The sequence below is a fragment of the Pteronotus mesoamericanus genome, unplaced genomic scaffold, assembly GCF_021234165.1.
Source record: "Pteronotus mesoamericanus isolate MK-2021 breed Mesoamerican mustached bat unplaced genomic scaffold, CSHL_Meso_final contig_657, whole genome shotgun sequence".
Lineage (NCBI taxonomy): Eukaryota > Metazoa > Chordata > Mammalia > Chiroptera > Mormoopidae > Pteronotus > Pteronotus mesoamericanus.
Window position 1 is genome coordinate 3,823,800 of NW_026555229.1, and position 26,862 is coordinate 3,850,661.

The 26,862-nt window shown below is 40.7% G+C and overlaps 1 protein-coding gene across 2 annotated transcripts in view; it reads right to left on the reverse strand.

Moving 5' to 3' along the window:
- DNMBP (dynamin binding protein) overlaps window positions 1-26,862 on the reverse strand; it is a 98,678-nt gene that overhangs the window by 23,772 nt on the left and 48,044 nt on the right. Inside the window, exon 1 of one of the 2 annotated variants that reach the window (XM_054581350.1) lies at window positions 17,111-18,485. The exons of the other annotated variant lie outside the window; for it this stretch is intronic. Coding sequence (XP_054437325.1) covers window positions 17,111-18,269 — 1,159 coding nt within the window. The 5' untranslated portion in view covers window positions 18,270-18,485. Of the gene's footprint in view, window positions 1-17,110; window positions 18,486-26,862 lie in introns of those variants that run through there. 2 annotated transcript variants of the gene reach the window in all.

Genomic DNA, 26,862 nt, shown 5'->3' on the forward strand with positions numbered 1-26,862 from the left:
AAGCAGGACTCTTCACCAGTTTGATCTGAAAGGAACACAGTCCTTGAAGACCAAAGGCCTCACAGTTGTCAGCAATCAAGAAATCTGATCCCACAATGCCAGTCTACTCATAAACTGATGAAGAGCTAAGAAGGCCATCACTACAGAGAGAGCTTCTCCCATCTGAGTGACACCATTTTTAGAATTTGTCCTAACAAAAGAGTAGCTGGCCCATTTTATGAGGACAAATCAGTGTCCACAAATCCCCTGGCAGAGGCTGAAAAAGCTGCTATGTACATCAAGAATTGCTTTCATTTAATTAGGTATGAAATCCATTCCATGATCTCAGCAGCAGAAATACCAGCTGTGAGTTAAATACATTGATATAGCCCAGCAATTTTCAACTTTTTTCATCTCATGGCACACATAACTAATTACCAAAACTCTGGGGCACACCAAAAAATACATCATATTTTTGACAACCTAACAACAACAAAAAACAACTAGGTGTAATTTTGGTTCATTCACACGGGATGGCTATTGCGTTGGTTGTTATCATTTATTTATTTGACAACCTAAGGGAAAAGAGGTCAGTGCCCCTGACCTCTGTTAAAAATTCTTGCAGCACACCAGTTGAAAAGTGCTGACATTGCACATTAAAAAGAATACTATGGGGAACATAATAATGCCAAGTAAGTGCCAGACAAGAATTAGGCATAAACTATCCACCTGAGATCTGGGGTGGCTGCAGAACCCGCCGTGTTCTACTCATGTGATGGCAAATTACCATCAATATAAAATAAAATATGCAAAAATAATTTCGATTCTCCCTATCGAAACATTAGTAAAGCCTCACAAACATGTTTTGTTACTTCAAATGTCCTTGAAGATACAAATGGACTAGAAACATTAAGTTCTTTAATGGTATTTCCAATTAAAAGAATCTCTGTAGAACCACAGTGCATGATCTAAAAATGAAAACAAATACGTATCTTGTTATTAGCTTTTTATTACCCGTTACTTAGATACATACGATGAGAGTTATTTATATAGACGGGATGACATTTGTTCATTAAAATGAACATTAAATGCTCAAATAAACAATTGAAAAAATTTCAACAGTGAAGCAGTCTCTGCTGTTTATTTCAAATTTCTTAAGAACCACTTAACTCCAGATTTGGTTAAGTAAATATATTAGTAAGTCTCAGTATAATTACAAGAATTTTTTTTCTAGCCCTAAGATGCAAAGTACAAGTAAGTGTTCAAACTACTTTCGAAAACTAGGCTATCACAACAGATTTTAGTCTCCAAAAACCTTCCCCACTGCTCCTCCTCTAAGAATTTAGGAATTCTTATGTTTAAAAAGTACAATCCAGATTATGATTTCTAAAAACCATTCTCCACTAAAAGGAACCAGAGTTCTATGGAGAAATTCCAGGGCTCAGCAGGGAAGGTATGAATGAGCCTGAAACACCTCCTGGCAGGAAGTAAGGGTGTGTGCTCAGCAAAATGAGGGGCCATGTGCAAGGGGGCTCCCCCTCGCCAAATCTGGTACAATTTGAGTATCGAAATAAATGAGCACTGGATCATCCCACTGAATACAAAATAAGAATCCATGAGCTCATTCTGGTAATATGTAAGTACATAAATAAATGAGAGAGAAGAGAAAGCTGTTGTGGTAGAATAAATATAGAAAAAATAATGGAGTTAAAAAAATCATCATTTTGTAACCATCAGAATAAAATATGGTTCAGGTACAAACGGTCAATGAATGATTATGGTGCTACTGGTGGGGTTTGATGATGATCACGGTATTTGTATAGTTTTGAATTAGTTATTACAAATTACTTATTAATTAATGAAATGAAAATAGTGAGTATATGGTGGACAAATGGCTAATACCATAACCGAGTAATCAAAATTCAAATAGCCAATAAGGGACAAGGAGACATCATGTGTTTTCCTAAGTTATATCTGGAAACAACACGATATCCCTGATGAAGTATCCCAGTCAAAAATGCATAATCTGAAAGGGACCTTGAGGAAACACCAGATAAACCCAAACTGAGGGTTTGTATTCTTCAAAATACCACATCATGAAAGAGAGAAAGCCCGAGGGATAGTTCCCAATCAAGACAACTGAAGAGATGACAAGTGGATGCAAAGTGTGATTCTGAACTGGATCCTGATCTGGAGGAAAAAATCGTTACAAAGGATGCTACTAGGGCAACTGATGAAACTGTAACTGTAATATAATGAAACTGTAATATAAACTCTTAGATTATATTAATGATTAACTCAATTAAAAATGTCCTGAAATGGCAAATCTATGTGGTCATATATCAGAATATCCATGTTCATACAAAATATACACTGAAGCTTAGTAAGAGACATGATATATGCAACCTACTCTCAAATATTTCAGAGGAAAAAAACTGTGTGTCTGCATGTGTACATGTGGAGAGAGAATGAAAACAAAAACATGGCAAAATGATAAATACTGGTAGATTTGAATAAAGGAGATACAGTAGGTTCTTTGTACTATTGCAACATTCTGTAAATTTCATATTACTCAAAATGAGGTTTAAAAAGATATGAAGAAAAACACATTTCTTGAACTTATTTTTGGTAGAATGAATGACAAAATTTCAAACATATCTCTAATTTCATCAGAGTGCTAAATTATAATTCTAAATTAATTGTAGGGTATGTAAAATTTATTTTACATGGCCTTGTTTTAAATTTTCTCTGCAATTTCAAAGCAATACAATCTCAGCCTACTATAATCTCAGAATCTAGTTCTAATAGAATAATAGAATAAAATATGATTTCATAAGTGGCAGAGTGAGAAGAGAAAATCATTTATTTATTTTTTATCTATTTTATTTTTCTGAGATAAAATGACATAAAACATTGTGTTAGTTTCAGGTGTACAACATACTGACTCAGTATTTGTAAAGGAAACTCATTTTTAATGCAGGACTAAAAAGCTCTGGAAAGGAAGAGCATTTAGTGAATTCCTACCATGTGCCATGCACTGTACATATTATGTCCCTGAACTCATTTAATATTCACGCCAAAACTTTGAAGTACTATTATTATTCCCATTTAATAGATGAGGAAATCTAGGTTTTGAGAGACTGATCAACTTACCCCAGGTATATAGTCAGTAAGTAGCAGTCTGGAATTTGAATCTAACTATATTTAAATCCAAATCTTATGTAGTTAATCATGCACCATTTTGCCTCCCTAGCCTGGTAACTCAACTAGATAAGGTTGGGACTTATTTGCTTCAAATCTTATAAATTCCCTGGAAACTATTATCTCCCAGATATCAAAGTTCTATTAATTATAGTAGGTGAAAGCAAAAAACATCAGCAAGTACTTATCAGTCAGAAGCCAGCCACTTACATTAAGAGACTCCATCAGATTTTTATTTGTATTAAAAGGAAAAAAATGTTAACAATTGTTTTAAACTACCAGCATCTTTTTTTTTTTTTTGCACAGGTGAATTTATAAACTCTTGTATAGCCTTTAAAAAACAAAACCAAACACATTTTAGCAGGATTAAAACCCCCGGTGGGATGTTTTTGTTAAATTGCAGTTTCAGGACTCTATCCCTGAGACTCAGAGTCAGCAAATCTGGGTGGGACTCGGGTATCTGCAGATTTAACAAAATCCTAGGTGTTTCCGAAGATGCAGGTGACCTGCAGGTTCCACACACATATTAATTAATACTTAAAGATCAAGTCAAACTAGAAATATCTGGTTTGAAAAGACTCCAAATGTAATTCTGCCCTTCCATTATTCCAAATATATTCTAAGAAAAAAGCATTATCTACAATTTTAGTGCCTGGGACAGCCAAGGGCAAGAAGGCGGCCTCTACTCTCAGCCAGCTGCCGAGGAGACAAGTTTTGAACCTCACACTCCCCACTCTAGCTGGGAGGCCCCCAAGGAAGTCCATTTTTTACCTCTGCACCACAGTTTCCTCATCTGTAGAATGAAGATATCTATTTTGTAGAATTGTTGAGGGAACTGAACAAGGTAATAACACCAACTTGGTCCTTTTCCCACGATGGGCCAGAAAATGCCATCTGCACCAGGTTAAGGTAAAATGCACCAAGTAGAAACGCTCTGTTTGGATACCACGAACTTGTACTTTCCTTTAAGGACAATAAAATCTAGGGAGGAGGAAGCACATGAGGAAGTTGTGGCCCAGCACCAGCCTATCAGTAAAACGTGGGGAGCAGTCAGTCCCGCTTTCTTTGCAGGGTGCCCTGCAGGTGTCAGGGGCTGCAGCTGGCTGCACAAATTTACTTGTGATAAAACAATTCGTGGTGATTTTTTTTCTTTTGTTCCCCTTTCCAGCTCCTTCTCCACCCACCTCCAGTCCGACTCCACACCTTCTCAAGACGCTCCCACTTTCTCCGGTTAGTGCTTTATCAACAGGCTCATTCTTCAGTGTGCCAAGGAAGGGATCTGGTCACCCCGCAGCTTCCTATGGCTCTCACAACCACACTTCAAAGTACAGTTAAATAGAAGAGCCACTCACTCACTTCTTCCCTTGCTCTGAAAGTTGGCTCTGTCTTTGATAAGGAAAATCTTGGAATCCCCAGCTTGGTCCCACGCTGCACTTGAGCGAGAAGGAAGCTGACTGTTCTACCTGCTTTTGTGTGGATGCCAGGAACCCTGGGAGGTACCTGCAGTGCCAGACTCTGATGCAGTATACGTGCGGAGCGGGGTGTTGAGCTGTTAGCAGGCTGAGTAGAATCTTCCCAGAGCTCAGGAATGCTCTCCCAGCCCCTAAAATTCCCCCAGGCTTTCCCATATTTACATTTGAATTGCCCTGAGTCCCTCAGGCTATCAGAGCACGGCTGGTTCTAAAGGATGGAGGTGGACTTTTCTGATAACTGGACTGAGATGCAGAAGAGGGGCCCTGCTTTTTGCTCAGGCTCAACACCTGTGCCCTATTACTTTCCTTTCCTCGTCCTAAACAGACACAATTCCCCCAGAGGAGTTTTTAATCCAAGAGTCTTAGCTTTTACTTGTCCAACCCCTGCTAAGCGTTGCTTTTCGGGGGGTTCTTTTTAGGGAAGAATTCTAAAGGCCCGTCCATCTCTTATGATACCTATGAGGCAGAGCCCGAGATGAGCAGCACTTGTCTGCCTTGTCTGCACTAGTACCTCTCTCTCTGCATCGGCTCCCAGGCCAGGCCTGGCCCTGGCTTTGCCAAGGAACTGTGCCCCCTAAACCATCAGAATACAGATTCAGCTGGCTGGTCCCAGGGCAGCAGGACGGGACAAAGTACTCACAGGGACGAAGAGATTTTAAAAGAAACCAAGGAAAAAAAAGTTGCAGAATGATATGCCATTTTTGGAAAGAGAAAAAGAGAATGAAAGAGAAAAAAAAGAAAACCTGCCAAAAATCCCCACATATTCCCATATATTGAACATATCAGGGGTGAGCAAAAGTAGGTTCACACTTGCACAAATGAATAATACAATAATTAACAAACAACAGCACAGGCATAAACTCTGTTTCATGTACTCGCAACCGCAAGCCCACTTTTCCCTACCCTGTGCATATCCTGCATAAGGGGACAGAAAAAAGACTGGAAGGAGCGCACACCAAACTCATCAGAGTTGGCCTCAGGGAGGGAACTGGGATTTGGGGTTGAAGGATCGATGGGGTCTTGCTGTATTGCCAGTAATTTAAAACAAACTGCCATGCTAAGATATACTTCTATTGGTGAAATTCTAAGCAATCTGAGAGAGGACAAGTTGGAGTGAAGAGCCTTTCCCACTGCTTCTAAAATCGTAGCATTAACTTGTGAGGCTTTCCGTAAGGAATGTAAGCTCCTCAGTGATGCTTCCCTCCCATCTTTTAGCTTTAAATTGTATTTTAACAAATATTTATATGACAGTTACATGTGTCAGCACTGTGCTAAGCACTTTACAAATATTAGCTACTTAATCTTCATAACGACCCCACTAACAGCCTCATTTAACTGACAAGAGATGAAAAGAAGTTCAGTAACTGGACCAGTACGCAGAAGACTGGGATTCAAGCTCCTGCTGTGCTCCTGACCAATAACTAGTCCGTCTCCAGGCAAATCACAGCGTTGTAACCTGGAATTCTGCTTGTTTGTAGGTTTTGGTGGCCACCTGGTAGCTAATGATAACATAGTACAAGTCTAAAGCACAACTTAACCTCTGTAGAGTTACAGTTCACAGTCATTAAGACTGTGAACAGTTATGTATTTAAACATATGCATATGTTCATAGGATGACAGCTATAAAACCCCACTCAGTATATTGTAAATAATCCCTTAGCGAAATGCAATATGTGTAAGTGCCATATATAGTAAATAGTTAATAGTATGCCAGATGATTTATGGCAGAAAGTATGTGAAATGAAGGGAAAGGCCTTTTTTAAAAACCATGTCCTTTGATAGCTCTTTTTTACTTACTCCACTGATCATCTTACTTGGACATAGGCAGAGCCCCCTTCACGAACCCTTAGCTCCTTCTTGGTAACCTTGGGAAACTTGGCACCCAAAGGGACAGGACAGTAAGAAAAAACCTTTAGTACTTTCTCTACTTTTTAAAAAAAGTAAACATTTAAGTGAGGAGTCAATCTACTTCTAGGAATTTAATCTATATAAATAAATAATTGGGTAAGTGCACAAAGATGAACATATAAGAATGTCCTTCAATGTATAAAAAATTTAGAAATGACCTGAACAGAAACCACCAAAATTTCTCCTAAAAGGGGGCTGGTTAAATAAATTATGGCATATCTGTGTAATAGAATACTATTAATAGCCATTGAGATATAGGTTTACATTTATTAATATGGAACATTGTGTGTTACTAAGTGAAGAGAGCAGGTTACAAAATAGTTTATGAAATAAATGCAGTTTTGTTAAAAAGGGAAAATATTTTTCATGCAAATATTTGAAAATGAAAAAGTCTTGAAGATGATATAAATTCTGATATTTTTCCTTTCTTTTCATTTATTGTATTTTCTAGTTTTTCTATAGTGAACATGTAATACTGATATGACAAAGAATAATAAAGTAAAAAAAAGAACATTTGCTATAAACGAGAATGTTCTAATACTCACAGCTTCCAATTACCCAGTTAATCCATTTCAAATTCTTTCTTCACTTTTTAATAATCTGAAGTTTCTTTCCTGACCTAATCCCTTTACAATGCTGAAGAAAATGAGTAATAAAATGCTGTTGAAATGACAAGTTGCTATTCTTATGGGAAAAGCCAAACACAACGGTCTGCTGGACAGTCTGCCTAGCAAACCCTGAGAGGAAGCAATCTATAAATTCGCTCCTCTTCTCCCCAGGCCCAATCAGAGGAATTACAAATCCTGGTTTTCCATTTTACCACATCACTCCTGCCAGCCCACCCAGCCCCCACCAGGCTTTTCCTCTCAGCACCTACACAGCTTCTCTTGGGAGAAAGTTTGCACGAGGTAAAACTCTCAGCACTGCGGTCACTGGCTCGCCTGCCTCCGAAAGGCTCCCAGAGGACTCTTCTAGGATCACCAAATTTCAGGTCCTGAATCTCAGCAGCAACTGAAAAAGCTTTCCCTTTGGCTTTTGCTCAGTCACTGCCCCGCCTCTTTTGGCACGTAGCCTGGAGTCCAGTCCCACTTGGGAGGGTGTCCACCTTGGGGGAACCTAGCTCAAAGCCTCTCATGTGCCTCTTCCTTTTCCAGACTCTTGCCAGCAGAGCAAACAAGAGTCAAGTGCCCAGAGTACAAGAGTCTGCAATTTCTTATGCTGCTGGGACAACAAGTTTAAAACTAGCATCAACTGCAACGCCATTTTTGAACACATCACACACATACACATAAATCCTAGGGAGGTGTGCTGTTGGTGTGCTTAAAACTGTGAGGTTATTATTTCATCTTTAGACAGCAGAAGTGTTGTTTTCAAGAAGGTAAAGATAGTCTGTGTAAGATAATTAATTAGAAATAAATTGCCACTGCTTAATAAGCAAAATTTGATTATAATCAACCAGTAAAACTTTACATAAAAAGCTTTATTTTCTAAACACACATACATACCTGATGCTATATTTAACAAATTTCTTGAGGGAAACTATTATTACTATTCTCATTTTACAAATGAGGAAACAGGCACAAAACAATGAAATGACTTGCTGGAGACCACTCAGCTAATAACACTGCATATTAAATATGAGCATCCCAAACCAGTGCTTTCCATAAAATGCCAAGTCCTGTTCTGGGTTATATATCTTCTCCATATGAGCGTGACCATTTCTAGTGTTATATTTTCCTATTTAATAACAACATTACAGTGATGTTTCAATTTTTGCTCATATACATGGTCCTTGAGCTATTTTTACATTCTACTCTATAAAACCAGATTTTCTTCAGCTTCTCTTAGGTGGTTTACTTTTATTACTTCCATTTGCTCTCAAAACATTTTATGTATGTTTTAAAACTGTGCACCAAAAAATCAGTTTGACCTGAATTATAATCCTCTTCTAAGTTTTAATTATAAAAATGTATAAATACTGAAGCAAGAACTACCAATAGATGCAGTGTTCTAAACACTGGTTATAAGGATGCTCAATGAAGTTAGGGGGAAAATAGATTATCTCAGTGAGAATTACAACAAAGAGATAGGAAACATTAAAAAGGAGATAGAAAAAATAAAAAAGAACCAGTCAGAAATGAAGAACACAATAATTGAAATAAAGAAAACATTAGATGGAATCAACATCAGACTATAGGATGCAGAGGATAACATCAGTAATTTGGAAGACAAGGTAGTAGAGAACACCCAATCAGAACAGCAAAAAGAAAAAATAATTTTAAAAAATGAGGATAGTTTAAGGGATCTCTGGGATAACGTTAAGTGTAACAACAGTCGCATCATAAGGGTACCTCCAGTAGAAGAGCAAGGAACTGAAAACCTATTTGAAGAAATAATGACTGAAAACTTCCCTAACCTGGTGACGGAAGTAGACATATAAGTCCAGGAAGTGCACAGTCCTAAACAAGAGGGACCCAAAGAGGCCCGCACCAAGACACATCATAATTAAAATGCCAAATGTTAAAGACAAAGAGAAACTATTAAAAGCAGCAAGAGAAAAGCAGTTAGGTACCTACAAGGAAGCTCCCATAAGACTATCAGCTGATTTCTCTACAGAAACTTTGAAGGCTAGAAGGGATTTGCGCAAAATATTCAAAGTGATAAAAAGCAAGGACTCACAACCAAGATTACTCCACCCAGCAAAGCTATCATTTAGAATTAAAGGACAGATAAAAAGCTTCTCCGACAAGAGAAAGCTGAAGGAGTTCAAGGTAGCTCTTGAAGAAGAAAAAAAGGAGGAGGAGGAAGAAATAAAAATATGAATAAGAAAATATTACAAAGAAAAAAATTCTCATTGACAAAGGCAAACGTATAATAAAAGCAGTGGATCAATCAACACTAAATCTAATACAAAGGTTAAAAGGCAAAAGTAGGATAACCATGTGTAATTACAACAGCATATTAAGGAATACACACAAATACCCACACAAAAGAAATAAAAAAATAATGACAAAAGCAGGAAGATGGAGAGTAAAAATGGTAGTGATTATACAATATGTTCAAACTTAAGTGACCATCAACTTAAAACAGACTGCTATACACATATCTTGACATATATGAAGCCCATGATAACCACAAACCAAAAATATACAAGAGAAACACAAGAAATAAAGTGAAAGAAATCCAAATACAACACAACAAAGAGTCAACAACAAGAGAAGACAGCAAGAGACTAACAAAGGAACAGAGAATTACAAAAACAATCAGAAAACAATTTATAAAATGGTAATAACTACATACCTATCACTGATTACTTTAAATGTAAATGGATCAAATGCTCCAATCAAAAGACAAGTGGATAAAGAAGTGGTACACACACACACACACACACACACACACACACACACACACACACACACACACTGGAATATTACCTGGGCATAAAAAATGAGTCTTACCATTTGCAACAACATGGATGGACCTAGACGGTACTGTGCTAAGTGAAATAAGACAGAGAAAGACAAATGCCATATGATTTCACTTACATGTGGAATCTACAGAACAATATAAATGAACAAACAAAATAGAAACAGACTCATAGACACAGAGAACATTTTGATGGTTGCCAGATGATGGGGAGGGTGGAGGGCTGGATGAAAAGGTGAAGGAATTAAGAAGTACAAATCAGGTGGAGGGGGCCAAAGGGGAGGATATGAGGGACATCTGTAACAGCGACAATTTTTTTAAAAAAGTACAAATTGGCAGTTACACAATAGTTAGGAGGATGTAAAGTACAGCTTAGGGAATATATACTCAATAATATTGTAATAACTATTCATGGTGTTAGGAGCAAGACCTACTAGGAGAATCACTTTGTAAATTATATAAATGTCTAACCACTATGCTGTACAGCTGAAACGAATACAATATTGAATGTCAACTGTAATTGAAAAATAAAAAAATTTTAATTAAAAAACATTAAGCACATGAAAACTATGCTCAACTCTGTGCTCCTCCCTCTCAAGGACAGTCAAATCTCTTGGACTCTTTCTGTGAAAGGTCTTGAAAGAGCAGTCTTCATGCTCTCCCTCTATGATCTCATCCCTCAACTAAATCCTTTGCAATTAATTCTCTATCGTCACTATTCTAGTCATGCTGTCTTTTCAGTCAACCAATAACCTCCTCAACCAATGGCGTTATCTTTGATTCTCCCACAGCATTTTAAAGTGTTGGCCATTCTCTCTTACATTCAATTCTGTTTTTCTCCTGACACCTTCACCTGATCTTGCCCTCTTACTGGCCTCCCTCCTCCTCCTACCCCTAAGCAGCGGGCAACTCCTAGACTCAGTTTTTAGACTCTTGCTCTCTCCCCTAGTGGTTCCTTTCCTCAGAGAAGTCATCTATTCAGTTTCAGTGATTATGTCTAAGAAGACGACTCACCACATGCAGGTCCAGCTCTGACTTCTCAGGCTCCCATCCGGTTTCTAAGATTTCAATACTTTAGTTCTTCACCCCACTCTGTTCCTCTTAGTTACCACAACTATGTATCTTGGCTCATATATCTTCTTCACCAGCAATGTCCTCCCTGCTTCTCTCTGCCTATCTCAACCTCCCATTACTCCTTAAGCTTTAGCTTGAATTCAAACACCTTCCTAAACTCTTCCACTAAGTCAGGTAAAAACTGGGCTTCCCCCGACATGATCGCCCTTAGCCTTTACTGTCTATGTTATATATGTGTGTACTTTAGTTAATTGTTCATATTTTTACATTTTCTCTCTTCAACTGATCTTTAAACTCCTATGTGTGTGCATGTGTGTGTCGGGGAGGGGGTAGGTATCCTTTTCAGGATAACCCCCTGCTTCATATAGTGCTAAGTATAATTATGAGTTAATAAATACCTATTAAACTGAATTCAGAGGGGATGTACAATCTACATGCCAATCTAATGATGATGATGATCATAGCAGCTCTTGTTTATTTAGCATTTACTATGTGTAAGACTACTGCACTATTCCAAGTACTTGTTTTTCTATAAACTCACTTAAGTCTCATAATAATACTACCATGTAGGTGCATTATCTGGTTTTATTGATGTGGAAACTACAGCATAGAGAGATTAAAAAATTTAAACAGGGTTACACAGGTAGTAGGGCCAAGCTGGGGAACGTGATCTAATTGTTTCCCTCATAGCATTTATAAAATTGTATTTTAATTATTTGTTGATATGTTGTTTCTGTTTGAAATTGTGGGTTCCTGAAGGCAGGCACAAGTCTTACTTGTCTTCTTGGGTGTGTCCGCGGGGGCACAACTGGCATTTGAGGCAGGACAATTCTTCAGTGTGTAGGATCGTCCTAAATACCTAAGGTTTAGGATGATCCTACATACCTAAGACACGTACTGGCCCTAGTCCCTGCCTTCTAAACACAAGTGGTTCCCTGTCCCCTGCCATTGTGACAACAAAGATACCTTCTTCACCTGCTTACAAATGCTGGGCTCTGGGCTAGCCAAGTGTCAGAACACCTGCCCCCGCCACACACACACACACACACACACATCCTGGAGATGCAACATACCAGATCGGCACCATCAGTTAAGTAGTCCCTGTAGCTATGACTTAAATTAGATGACTCCTATCCCAGACTTCACGACTTCCATGGACCATGGACGCATACCGAACCAATGATTGATGGTTCATTCTTATGGAGAGGCCTAACTAAGAAATTCTTGCTCTCCGGAGAATTTGAATTAGGAACTGTCAGGCAGATTAGATAGGAAGAGAAGCAGAAGCAGCAAGAAAGGCCCGATATAGTACTGGGACAACTATGGTTATGGGTAAACCAAAGAGAAATGGGAGTAGAAGCTATGAGTAATCAGAAAGTAGGAAGAGGAAATAAAAACAGAACCTCAGAGAGAAGCAAAAATGTCAAGAGAAAGACAACCCCCCAAAAGAGAAAGCAAACAGCTAGCCTATAGGATACCTGATTTCAGTCCCTTTGCACTAGGACAATGGCCTCACTCCTCCTCAGGCTCTTAAGGCAATCTTTGCCCAGAATGTAACACAGTGTTTGGCACTCAAAAATACATGAATGGCTCATGTTTATCAGAACAGAATGAAATCAGATAAAAGCTGCAAAAAGTGCTCTGAAAACTGTAAAGCATGTAAATTAAGTAGGTACTACTACCACCACCACTACTACTACTACTAATGATAATAGTGAAATTCCATGTTTGTTTTGCCGGCTATTTGTCCCCGCCCAGGTAATGCCCATGAATATTCCCCCTTGTCTCCACTGTGTCAGAGACCATCTGCTATACCCATGGCTAGTAATCAGCACATGAAATCACCCAAGGAAAAAGCTAACGTCTTGGATTAACTAGCAGATATTTTATGCCAGTAGTTTGAATACACATGGCAGATACAGAGATATCACGTTCACATGCTTGCAATGAGGAGAAACCTTGACTATCAGAGTCCTAAAAACTTTGAACTAGCTGTATAACCCCGGCAGAAGTGCTTTCCAATCAACTCAGGTTTTTCTTATCTTGGGAGACAAGCAAAGGAGATTTCCCTGGGTTAATCGGCTCCACTGTGATTAACGTCCAAACTTCGAAGAAACTGCTTTTACAGCCTCATCACCACTTCCGTCCTGAACTCCCTGCAGTGTACTTTGTGCCTCTGTTACTCCTATTCCTCACCCCACCTACCAAATGCAAAGGACTTTCCCCAGTCCAGATCCTCCCTGTAGCTCTGCTGCCTGTGACAGAGCTGTGTCCCCTCCATTTGAAGCCCCTCCTCTGGTTCCCCTACAAAATATTTACCTGCTCTTCTAAGCTCATTTGCACAGAATGAACCCACAGCTGCACTTCTGGCTTCAGCTCCGGGATGTACTATGTCAAAAGACACAGATTCTATTTCTGATCTAAGGATTGACTGGTTACCTCAGACACACATTTCAATTTCTCTGAGCTCTCTTTCTTCGTTTATAAAGTAAGTGGGTTGGATTTAAGTGGGTTTTTTTGGAAACACTTTTTACTGAGACCCACACTTCACACTGTGACTTGGTATATACCTTTATATAATACATCTATGTATGTGTATATACAAACACAAAAATATTACATGCTTCCTTTTATGACATGAGATATGCTTGAAATTTTCCATTCACCTCTTTTTATTTTTCAAAAATGCTAGTCATGACCCACTAAATAGACTTCGAGACCCAATCATGGGATGGTTATTCATTATTTATAAAACCCTGGACTTGGTTACATGTAAAAAGTCCTTCTAATAATAATATAAAAGGATTCTGTAAGGCGGCTGCCCAACCCTGAATCATAGCCTTAACTCTCCTCTGAATTCCAGTTTCATATTTCTCTCTGTACGACCTCTTCATTTTGGTATCCTAATATCACTTTTAACCCAGTTAACATGGAATTTGAAGCAGCAGGTTCCCTTCCCATCATAACTGTTTTTATTATTACCAAGTGCAAAACCTTAGCATCAACTTTCAGTCTAGTCATGGAGAATAGTAGCTCACATTGTACCAACCTCTATTAGCAGCACAAGATATTTCTGGACAAAATAACTATCTAAAGGAAACAACCAAAAGCAGGCAGAAACTGGAGGAGGCTGGAAACAAGGGAGGCAAACTAGGTAAGATTCACATTTTTCTGATTACCTCCCTTCCCCACTGGCAATCCCTCGTCTTTTAGCCTGAGAGGGAATAATGCGAAAACAACTGGCAGCCTTAACTGGGTGGAGAAGTTAAAGGTCCAAGCTTGGGGCTCAAAAGTGGCTAGATATTGAGAGAAATTCTGGAAAAGAAGAAGGCAAAAAAAAAAAAAAAGAAAAGAACAGCCTCAAAATACATGTAGAAGTTCACTGTTAAGTCCTTGAATTGTGCGGGGCAATGGGACTCGGGGATCTGGCCAGAAAGCAGTAACAGCTGGAAGCCAGAGAAGGCTGGCGGACGTTCACACTGTCTGGGGCTGGGGAGACACTGTGATATTTGAGTCCCTCCAAGTCAGGGGGTTCAATAAGCACTGCCAATTTTCCACTGAGACCCCAGAAGAGCAGCACCTAGGAGTAAGGATCACTGCCCAGGGCTAGGGGTCACATCCTAGGAATAAGGGCAAAACCCCAACAGACCCACCCTAACAGTATCTAAGATGGAGGCTTCCAAGGGAGAATGAACTGATATGAGAGGGGAGGGAAAAGGCAAATCCTGGTAGAACAGACCTGGTTTCTAGCCTGGAGTTAGGCTGGGGGCAGCCACAAAACAGCTCTTTGTTTCTCAAATGGAGTAAGAGGCAGAATGAGAGAGGAAAAAGGGACAGGCCCCTCCACTTGGATAATTACACCTGCAAACACAGAGTCAGAGGGCAGATGCCCAGTCAGGGCTCAGGGAGGATCTTGGGAGGGGACCTTGCAGGGGAAGTCTGGTGGGGCAACTTCTTAGTGGAAAGGAAAGTGGGTCATAAGAGATGAAGAAATCATAATTTATGAGCACCACTATGTTCCAGATGTGATTTAAGTGTTTTATTCAGATTATCTCACCATGGGATGTTATTATTTTTACAAATAAGGAATACAAAGCTCAGAGAGTTCAGCAGTTCATCTAAGGTTATACTATTAGTAAAATGGTGAAGCTGAGATTTGAACACCAGGTAGACAACTGACTCTCACACTTGCTTCCTCTCTGTGATTATGCCTTGTGACTGCGTCAGGTTCAGGACAAGCAGTGGCACCTGTGCTATGAGACAGGGAGCAGAGAATGTTAGAGAGCACAGAGATTCTGGTCAAAAACAAGATTTAGGTATAGGTTGAGGAAGGTATCAGAGGTATAAAAAGGGGCATCAATTGAGCTAAATATGAACATATTATCAAAAGTTAAGTCCTCAACTACAGAGAGAGGAAGTTGTAAAAATAGAAATGATATAGGCAGAACTGAGCTGGTTTCAGAGAGATCATAGGGCGTCTTGCAACACTCCAGAGAGGAGGGTTTGACTCGTGTTAAGTCAAACAGAATAAACACACTTTGGTTACACTTAGGAGGCTTAATCCAATAAGGAAATAAAGACAGGAAACAAAGGTCATCTAAGAAACAGCTGTGGGGGAAGGGAATAGGAACAATACAAAAACCAACATTAGGAATCACAGAATCAGACATTTTTGAGCTGGAGGTAATTTGGAAATTATCCAGTACCTATCATTTCAGAGCAAAAATGCACCTTGAAAAAAAAACGGCCAGCTGCTAAGTACCTGGCCTCCCAACTAAAGCCAGGCTTGGTTTCATTTTTATCTGTGCAAATGGAGATAGAGAGCCTGCTTTGTCCACAACGGTGCCCTGGGAATTCAAGTGCAGTCAAGCCTGTGTTGAAGACCATCCAGTAAACCACTGGCAGTCCCAGAATCACACCAGGGACTTAGCGTTTTAGTCTTCCATGGCCCCCACCGCCACCAGTCTACCCAGTGAGACTATGCTGGAGGAGACCCAGACAGGAAACTTTCCATGTAGGAGGAAGGTGTGAGATGGATTTTTCAGATGGTTCACATTTTCTGACCTTAACCCTTAGCCCCTGGTCATAACCTGGACAATGCCAAACTGGCCAGCACCAGGAAGTCTGCTGGATGGGAGGGTAACAATATAGTAAGAATAAACGTTTAACGATGAGTCCAATAATTACAAAACCAACAACAGCAAAAATAAATAAATAATAAAGAAAGAAAAAATAACATAGTCCCTTTCAGAGAACTGGAAGAAAGAAGACAAACTGTCAAGAAAGAAATAACCTCTACATAATGAAAGATTCTTAATGTCCCCATTTTATAGATGACTTAGTTAAGGCTCAGTGAGATAAAATGGTTGGAATACCTAACTTGTACAAAGCACCAAGAAGAATATAATCTCCTGGATTCCATAAGAGTTTCCAGTGCTCATCATTCATTTAACATTCCTGAATGTCAAGGAATGAGCAATCAATAAAGCAAGTTGAAGGGGGCAAAGGGTGGGCATGGGGGGAATGGGAGGTATCTGTAATAGTGGTCAACAATAAAAACATCAACAACAACAACAAAAACAAAAAGTCTTCTTTTCCACCAACATCTAAAGTATAGGGATTCAAAGAAAGAACATGCCAGAGAATCAAAGTTTGCTTGGTGCCCATTAATGAATTTGCTATCCCCCATAAAACAGAAATCGTAAAGTAAAAATAGAAACATATGTGGGATTAGAGATGCCTGATGAAATCAAGAAAGGTGAAGGGAAGTTCCCATGAGAACTCTCTGATTCTGAAAGCCCTGTTACATGTTTATAGTCACTACCTATATTCTTGCTCTCTAAAGTGCCTCCCAAAGGAATTAAATCTCTAATGTTGTTGCCACTCAGGATACACTTAATAGTAACTCTGGGAGCCCAGTAAGTGCACAGATGTCCCGGGTACCTGGTATAACCATCCTTTTTATTTATTTTCATGATTTATACTTCTAAGGAAAGTAATGCATTGTTTTTTGTTTTGCTTTGTTTCATTTTGGCTAACTGCGTTCTTACCTTGGGTTCTCTTGCTGTTTTGCACAAATTCTGAGTGTCTCAGGGTGCTGGGTGCTGTGCGACGGAAGCAACTATTCCTTTCCCAAGTGTCTGGGCCATTTAACCTTCTCTCTTCCTCTAAATGCCAGGTACTCCTCTCTAATGATGAGCTCTGGGGAATGCGGCTGTGGTGTTCTCCTTGGTCTCCCACAGTCCGTTGATTCCACGGCACGTCCGGGGTGATCCCTCTGCTCCCAAGTGCCGTCATTCCTGGTTTGCCAATGCCATTACACTCCAAATTCTTCATCTGATGGAGAGAATCTGGCCTTCTGTAGTTCTGAAGCTCATACTCACAGTTTGCAGATAAAGTATTGTAGACTTTATTTTCTGTCTCAGAATTATCCTGTTCGATGGCATGAGTCTTTGCTTTGGGATAGATTTTATCATTTTGATAAACATTTCTGTCCCCTTCATAGTATTTGACTAATTCCTTATCTTCATTGACACCATTCAAATCCACAGGCTGGCCATTAGTATAATTTCCAAGAATGTGATATAAATTGCTGAGGTCATTATAATAAATATTAGTTTCTTTATAATCCTGAAGATTATAATTAAAATTCCTGTGGTCCTTATGCCACTTTTGAGGTTGACCAAAATTCTCCATAGAGTCATCTATGTGCCTGTAGCCAGTCCATTGTTCAGTTTCTTTACAGTCCTCAGGATCGTAATTCAGACTGTTACAGCCTACGGGGCTGTCTGTCTCCCCATATCCTCCAGCTTTCCAGGTTATGCCCGGGCTTCCTGTAAGCCAAGTATCCTTACTTCCAGGGCTCGGGTTCCCCAAATCCACATTTTCTGAATTCCAATAACCATCATAGCCTCGAGTCCCACTTGGGTGGTACAGGCAGTCCCTTCCACTTTCTTTCGCTTCCTCGTAGTCCATACAGCTTGGTTCACTCTGCTCAAAATCCCAGTATCCACAATGCCTCTTTCTGTAGGGCCGATTCCGCCGTGTGACTTGGTGCCTGGAATCCAAGTCATCTTCTCTGCAAAATCCATCCGGCACTGAAAGGTCCCTTTTCTGGAGACTCCTGCAGTCTTCATACTCCCAGCTGGAGCCCCAGTGCCCTTTCTTCTCAGCTCCTCTTTCTTTTCTAATCTCAGGGGTTTCACACATATTCAGTGTGTTTAAAGATACAAGTTTTACTTCTCTCTTCCATGGACCTGGGTTGGGCTGAGGTGTGGACAGGTACAGTTTAGCCTAAGGCTGTATCGGTCCTTCTTAAAATGTCTCCCAAAGCACTGGAGTCACTCTTCTTGCTGCTCCGGTTGGAGCATGGAGACATGTGGAGTTATTTCAACCTCGGGATCCAATCAGTGAGCACCTATATCTTTCCCCACAGAGACCAGGAGATAATTAGTAACTAGAGTTCATGTGATTGGAGTTGGCAGCCTTGCTTGGTGTTTCCCTCAAGCTGGTCAAACTGGCTTGGCTGCTTTATGAACTGAAGGTAGAAGCATTCTGCTGCTCTAAAGGATTTGCAGAAAAAGCAGTGGGAAAGAGAGACAGACCCCTTTAACAGCCCGAGGTTGGTCAAATATCAGTCTCATCAGCCTCTTTAATCCTTTAGTAACCAACCAGAGGTATAAATAAATGCTTTCATGGGCAGTTCAAAACGGACTGTCAATCCTCGCCCTCCCAGTTCACCTTTCTAATCCACGGACATCTGAAACTCCGGGACTCCCTTCCCTTTAGCTAGAGGCAGAACCCTTCCTCCTTTGGGAGTTCTGTTTTACAGGGTTCAAGCTGCCAATTAGCGTACACTGAAATCACAAACTGTTTCAGCCCTTGCCTGCAGACACACTGCACATCCCACTGAAGGATCCAGTGAAACCCTTTAGGGCGTGAAACTCTGCCGGGAGAATACAGTCATATACGCTCACACTTCCCTTGATACTTATTGCGCCAGAGAAGCATCAAAACCATTCATTTCCTAAATCTCTTTTCCAACTAATTCATACAGCATATTTAAGACCTGGATGAAGAAAGAGGCTAGAAATCAGAAAGTGGGTTATAAAAATACCTTTTCAAATTTAGCCAACATTAGAGAGATGCTTAACATGTGTGAGGCACTGAGGAAGAGGAAAAAGTGACCTAGTTGGTCCTCGCCTCTTACAGTACAGGAGCAACACACTATAAAGTAAGACTGAGTGTGATAAGTACTATAATAAACACCAATGGCAAAGGCAACAAAGCCAAGTCCCTGGGGCAACCGGAGGGTTCATGGAAGTGGTAGCCTTTGAACAGTGCCTTCAATCATCAGCAGGATTTCCACAGACTTCCTCCACATGGAGAACGAGGATATGCGGAACAGTCTCAAGGATATAGTTAGTGGCAAAAGTAATGACATAAAGAGGTAAGGATGGAGGGGTAGGTCAGGGTGGATCCCAAGGGACCTGACTGCCACTGACTTCATTCAATGGATAGTGGAGAGTCATGGGAGGTTTCTGAGTAGAAGAGTCACAAGCTAAGGAACAGTCTTTAGTAAGATTATCCTTTTAGCTATCTGGTCATCATGTCCAGGAATGATTCCTTGAAACTTTTATCTAATCCCTATTTGTAAAATGATATAAAGAACGCTGAGGAGATTGGGGTTTTGTGTTTGGTCAAGAATTAGATGTTTACTCTGGGTAAACCACTCGTTCTCTCTGGGACTCAATCACGCACCTATAAAATGAGGCAGTGGCTTCAATGACGTCCCTCATTCCTTCAGTTTAAAAATCCATGGTTCGTGTTCCTCACAACTTCCTTTTACTTTCCTCAAATACCTAATGTGCTGTTATGCACACCTTCTGGAGTCTCTACCAACAGTTACTGAATGAACCTGTAGACTGTCAGACTGTCCGATCTTCTGATTTTCATTTGGGTTTTTTGTCCTTTTGTTCTGTTCCCTTACACCTTCCAAACCCACAGCAGTAGCAGCAACAGCTTCCATGCCGTGAGTGCGTGTTATATGCTAAGATCAGGGGAGGGCTAGGAAGTTGACATAAATTGGCGCTGCTCTTCACTAGCCTGCAAGAAGGGCGTTGCATTATCCTTATTTTATTACAGATAAAGAATCTTAGAGAGTTTGAATAACCTGCCTGAGATCACAAAAGCTAGTACAAGGTAGGGCCACAATTTGAACCCAGATCTGTTTGACTTTGTAGCAAAAGATGATCTCAAAATATAGTGAAACCTTAATTTCCCTCAAGCCAAGTAAACAAATGCACTCTTTCATGGTCTAACTCAGAGGCAGACCATTATTACTGAGGCAAGTTTGCCACACCCCTGCCTCTCTTTATTCCTCACCACCTAGACCCACACTGTAACAGAAAGACTGTCCAGTACCGACCGACTCAGTAATTGCCTAAACTCAATAGATTTTGATTTGGTTCGCCAAACCAATTGGATGGCCACATCATTTGGGAGGACAGCTTTTGCCACGTGTTACACACAGTGACATCATAAGTTCAATTTCTGCCAACAAACAATTTGTAGCCACATCTAACTTCTCTGGCTGTCAGTTTTCTTGTGTGTAAAATGAGGAAGCTAGTAATTTCTCTGCCATTTTAAATCTAAAATTCTACGGTCTTACTTATTTCTAAGTAAAGATTACAAGTAGAGATTAATCTTTCCCTAACTGTTAGGGAAAACAAAGTTCCCTTAACAACTTTGTGTCTTTGATAAAGCTAGCACAAGAAACACACCTAGTAAATCAACAATCAGAAGAGACTAAAAAAAAGAGGATAAATTAAAGGTAAGAAGGATGCTAGTTATAGAATGTCCCAGGAGAAGAAATTACATGAAGTTAAAGAAATGACCTTTGAATAAGTGAAGAATGGAGAGCTGATTACAATATGGGATTCACCCTACCATCCTGTTCTCTTTTTTTTAAAACCTTACCTGAGGATATATTTATTGATTTTAGAGAGAGAGTAAAGGGGAGGGGGAGGAGAGGGAGAGAAAAAGAGAAAGAGAAACATCGATGTGAGAAACATCTATTGGTTGCCTCCAGTACATGCCCCAACCCCAAACCGGGGATCAAACCCGCAGCCTAGGTATGTGCCCTGACCAGGTAGTAAACCCACAGCCTTCTGGTGTGTGGCACAGTGCTCCAACCAGCTGAGCCCCTGAGCCACAGTGCCAGTGCCCCCTTCTCCTTTTCTAAGTCCTGTTGCCTTTATGGCATTAAAGATAGAGTTCGCATGAAGACGTTACCTCCCTCAGCCTTACCTCCACATTACTATAACCCAGAACTAGTCAAAAGCTGTGACTGGGTTGCTCTTTCCGTGTGATAAATCTGTGGGCCAAGAAATGCGGCCCGAGAGAACAGCTTTTCCACTTTTCTCAGTCCCAGTATTACCGGTGAAATCCAACCTCACAGACCTTCAGCTCTCCCTTTCATTTGACCCTACCCACAGTGACCTCTCCTCTTCTTTCAAAAGCTCCAAAGCGGCACTCCACCCTTGAAGTTTGTTGCTCGTTATTAGAGGGTGGCGGTCCAGTGATAATGACTCTCTCTGAGACTCCCGCAGTAGATAGAAACCCTGCTGTAAATCAGACTATGTGTGAAGATAGAGCAGCAGGATTTGGAGAAAGAGAGAAAAGGAGAAAGCAAAGGAAATGCTAAGGAAGAAAAGGGAGGGGACAGTAAAACCTGCGGGGGACAGGTAATTCCCTACATTCTTGTTAACGTCTCTGTAACTGCCTGTGGGGGTTCAGAGCTAGTCGCCCCAAGCTGTGCTTCAGTGGTATGTGGATTGTTTTGAGCTAAAGGCAACTTTAGCTGAGGGTTCAGGAGAAACTGCTGCCCCTCCCTTGACTACCTTGAAGAACTTGAGTGGAGGGGCCTTGCCCATATCAGGAGATATCAGAGATACCTTCTTTTGACTTGTCTATAGAGAAGAACTTCTATTTACTAAACACCTATTCTTCCCATCATTTGTTAATGACCCTTTGAAGCCCCCAAGGCACCTTACCTCTGTACCCATGTTTCCTTTCTATCTCTGAGCCTCTCACACAAATGGGATCTCTGACTCTTATGTATGTGGGGTTCCACGCACACTACGTATGCATTAAGTTTGGTTATTTTCTCTTGCTAATCTGCCTCGTGTCTGCTTGATTATTAGACTAGACAAAAGAACCTTGAGAGTAGAGGAAACCTCCCCCCACCCCCATACATCCATGTCTTCCCTCCAGTTTGATGATCCGTCCTCCTCACTCTCTAGGACTGCCCCAGTGACGCTCTGTGATTTTGAGACTTTTTGCCATTTCCCAGAGAAGTGCAAACATCTCTCATTTTATCTGTGGGCCTCTTAAGTATGCAGGTATGTTCTGAGAAATACATCACTGGGCTATTTTGTCCTTGTGTAAACATCATAGGGTGCACTTCCACAAACCTAGACGGTACTACTGTAATTGTATGTACTATACTTTTTATATATGTCGCAGCCCAGAAGGTTGGTTCACACCAGCATCACCACAAACAAGTGAGGAATTGTAGTGGAAACGCTGACAGAGGGTCATCCTTTTTGCAATGCAAGTGCCTGACTTAAGCTTTGATTGCTGAGGCATCCCTTTCAAAGAAGCATCCACTTCAAAGACAGCTATCTGGAATAAACACATGGCCAGCCCAAGACCCGATAAAGGCCCAGGCCGCCACCTCCACTGAGACCACTTTATTTTAGAGATTTTGGTTGACTTGAGCATTTACGCTTTGGGTCACTTTTTCTTTTTTTCCTCTTCACTTTAAATTCCCACTCTTATGTTTTAAATTCACCAATAAAGAGTGAGTTTGCAGAACCCTAAGGCTCCTCCCTTGGACCCCAATAAAAGCAGCACCCTAGGCCAACTCTCCCCCCGCCCCCACCTGTCTGCGTGCCCACTGGTGTACCCTGTACCCTACAGGGCCTGTAGTAAATTCTTTTTTTTTTCCTTTGAAGTGTCTAATCTTCATTGCTGAAGGGCGTCTTGCAATCATAATGAAAGAACCACAGTGTTGGTCAGTGGGGACACTGGTTTAGAGAGAGGAGGTGTCTGTGGGAAAGCTCATCAGGGCCCAGGTGCCTGCCCTCGACATTTCTGAGCCAGTACCATTATTATGGATAGACTGAGACCAGCACGAAACAGTAATGCTTGGCACTACGATGTCATCATGGCTACCGCGTCACTAGGCAATAGGAATTTTTCAGCTCCATTATAATTTTATGACACCACCAATATACATATGGTTTGTCATTGACCAAAACATCATTTATGTGACACATAACTGCATTATACTTGTTTATATCCTATTATACTGAAAACTCTTCGAGGGCAAGGACCATGTCTAACTTATCTTCCAACCTCCAACATAACTCTGTATATGGGATACACAGCAGGTACTTGTGTTCAGGGAGCTGATGCTTGTAGCATTTATTGAGCACACGCTAGATGTGAAGCAGGGGGCAGGACAGTAGAGATGTTAAGAGCGTAGGCTTTGCTGGCGTTGGGTTTGAATCCTGACTTTGCCAATGACAAGCTGTGTAATATTGGGGAAGTTAAACTCTCTAAGCCTGTTTCTTCATCTTTTCATTATCAAATTTCCTGACTGATTTGAATCTGTATCCATATACTCTGTCTTACTTCCTGTTAAAATGGGGGAACTCCTATAAGGTTTTTTTGGCCCTTCTTCATCACTTTACTGAAACTGCTTTTGACAAAGTTACTGAGTCCAATGGTCATTTAGATGACCACGAAGGTCACTAAGAATAGAGAGAGATTTGGGCCTGGGGTTCTGCTGCTATTGGGGTTGAGGCTGGGGGCCTTAAGTTTCTGCAGGCTCACTATGGGTGAATATAAAACATAACAGTGGGAATTTAAAGTGCAGGAACAGCACTGTGCAAACATCTCTCTTCAATAAGACTTCATCTTACCTGGCCTCTCAGCCACTTTTTGACCATCACTTTCTTGAGACCTGATTGGCTGCTCCTCCTCCTCCTTTGCTAGTTCATCTCCCTTGTCAGTCACACCCCTAAACACTGGCGAGCCCCACGGCTTCTATATACCAATTACCTGGCACACAGTAGGAATCCAAGAAATAGTCATACAACTGCCTCTCAGCTGAAGCGTTGATGAGAAGTTATAAAGGAGACCCATATTTACAGCTAAAGTTACTTGTAGATGTTAATGCTGCTATAGCCACTGGTTGCGTAGAAAGAGGGTCTAGAAATGAAGAAGAAAGGCACCTAAGATCTGAAGGTGAGCACCCCAAATGAGGAAGAGACCAAGCACTGAGGAGTGACTAGGAGAAGGGGAGGAAGGAACACAGGCAGAAGAATCTGGGAGTATTATTAAAAAAAGAAAGAAAGAAAAAAAGAAAAAGACCGGAATGCAGAAAAATAGAGATGTTTGGGGAAATCTGATATACTCTCAAGGGTATAAATATTCTAAATGGAAGAGGGCTGCGTGAAGCATTTAGGATGCTTTAAAGTTTAAACCTTAAGATGAATTTAAACGGTTATAAATATGAGTTAAGTGAGGGTTTAAACAAAGAAAATGAAACTGAGCAGCTTGGGGAGGTTACTAGCATGAATCGCTAAACATTTTGGAAAACTAAGTAAGTTCATGATAAGCTAGCAATAGAAAGTATATCTGTGAAGAAGGACTGAATAGTTTAAAAATATATAAATGCATACATATATGCTCTGGAATTCATGGATCTTTGTAATCTAGCAAACAGTTTCAACAGCTGAGAGTACTAAAAAAAAAAAATATTATGATTGGCATAAGGTTTTAGAAGTTAGCCAAGAGTCAGTTGGGGTCTATCCTCTGCGAGAAGTAATAGATCTGATTTTTTCCTAGTATTGTTTCCTACCACCCAGGCTCAGAGAGCAAGCAGTGCCTCTTTAAGTCAAAGCACACTAACATTACAGTGTGGCATAGCGAAAAAGTACATAAGGCCATGTAAGGAGACAGACCACCATTCGAATCACTTACAAACTGAGACTCTGGGCAAGACCCAGTGTTCTCTTCTGTCAAATGCAGACATTTTGGGGGGATAAGGAAAAGTATATACAGGCACTTAGCACAGTGTTTGACAATAATAATCACTCAATTAGTTATAATTACTGTCACTACCCTATCCTTCCAGTCCCTTTCTGCCAGACTCATAGTGAGGCTTAGTCCTTATTCTCTTGTATACCCTTTTTTTTTCTTTAAAGTAATCTCACTTAATGTCATGGCTTTAAATAATGTCTGCCCATATGCTGTCAAAACCTACTTGTCCCAAACTTATGTCACCAGCCCTAATCTCTTGAACTCTAGGCCTATATAGCAAACTGTCTAATCAATACTTCTACCTGGATGTCTTATTGGCAACTCAACATAACCAAAACTGAGCTCTCGTCCTCTGCCCGGCCCCACCTCCCCCACCAACCAGCATCTCTTGTAGTCCTCACTATTAATTGGGAAATTACTGGAAATTCTAGTCCTCTCAGTCGATCATCCTCAGGGTCATTCTTGACTCTTTTGCTCCTCCCCTGATACCTCATGTCTAATCTACCAGCAAGTCCCATTGGCTCTAATTCAAAACAGACCTAGGACTGAGCACTTCTCGTCGTATCTACTCTACCATCCTGGTCCAGGTTGCCATTAGCCCTTGCCTGGATCACTGCAGTGGCCTCCCAACTGGTCTCTCTGTGACTCTTCTATTAACAACACTGCAGCCAGAATGGCTCTGTAAAGGTGTAAGTCAGATCATATCACTCCACTGCTCAAAACCTTGCCCCGGCTTCTTGTCTCACCCTGAATGGTGTCCTACAAAGCCCGTGCCTTTGTTCTAGCTGAGCCAGCCCCCTTGCTATTCCTCCAGCACCAGACACACTCTTGTATTTACTGCCCCATCTGCCTGGAACAATTACCCACCGCCCCCAAAACGGCTTGGTTGGCTCCCTGCAATCATTCAGATCTTTACTCAAATGTCACTTTTCAGTGAGGTCTTCCCTGAGTCCATAGATTCTTTTGCCTTCTAATATATACACATTTTTACTTCTTGTTTCTTTCTCCCTATGAGGGCAGAGATCACTGCTGTAACTTCAGAACACTGCCTGGACCGTGGCAAGAGCTTAAGAGTATCTGCTGAATAAATGACTGCCCAGAACGTTTAGTCTTTTGGATCTAGTAACATGAACGGTAGAAGGAGGCAGCACACTCAGATATAAGCCTGGTGGCATGAATGCTTGTGACTGAGGAGTCCATGCTAGCAAGACACCAGTCCTCTCACAAGGTACTGCAGAGCCTCAGTGAAATCTGAAACCGATACTTGAAGTCCCTGGATCTGTGCCAGTCTCTCCACCTCTCGGCCTGGGGCTGAGGGTAAGAACACGTTCTGAAGCCATACTACAAACTGCAAAGGATAGTGACTCACAGGTTAATTATAACTAAGCTAACGATTCCAAGTTACATTTCTTGACATACATTAAACCATCTATCCTAAAATAAAAACTAGTTTCTGTCCTGAACTAACAGTCTACTAATGGTTTCTGACTATGGTTGCTGTTTTATACCAAGATAAAGTCCATCAGAAGTAGCTGAGCCAATTTTTACCAAGGCAACACCCCAAACCAGCTGTTACACAGTTGAGGATACTTGTTGTTTGTTTTTTTTCTTATCTACTGACAAACTAGGAAGAAAGGTGTAAGTCTGATCATATCACTCCGCTGCTCAAAACCTTGCCATGGCAGAAAGA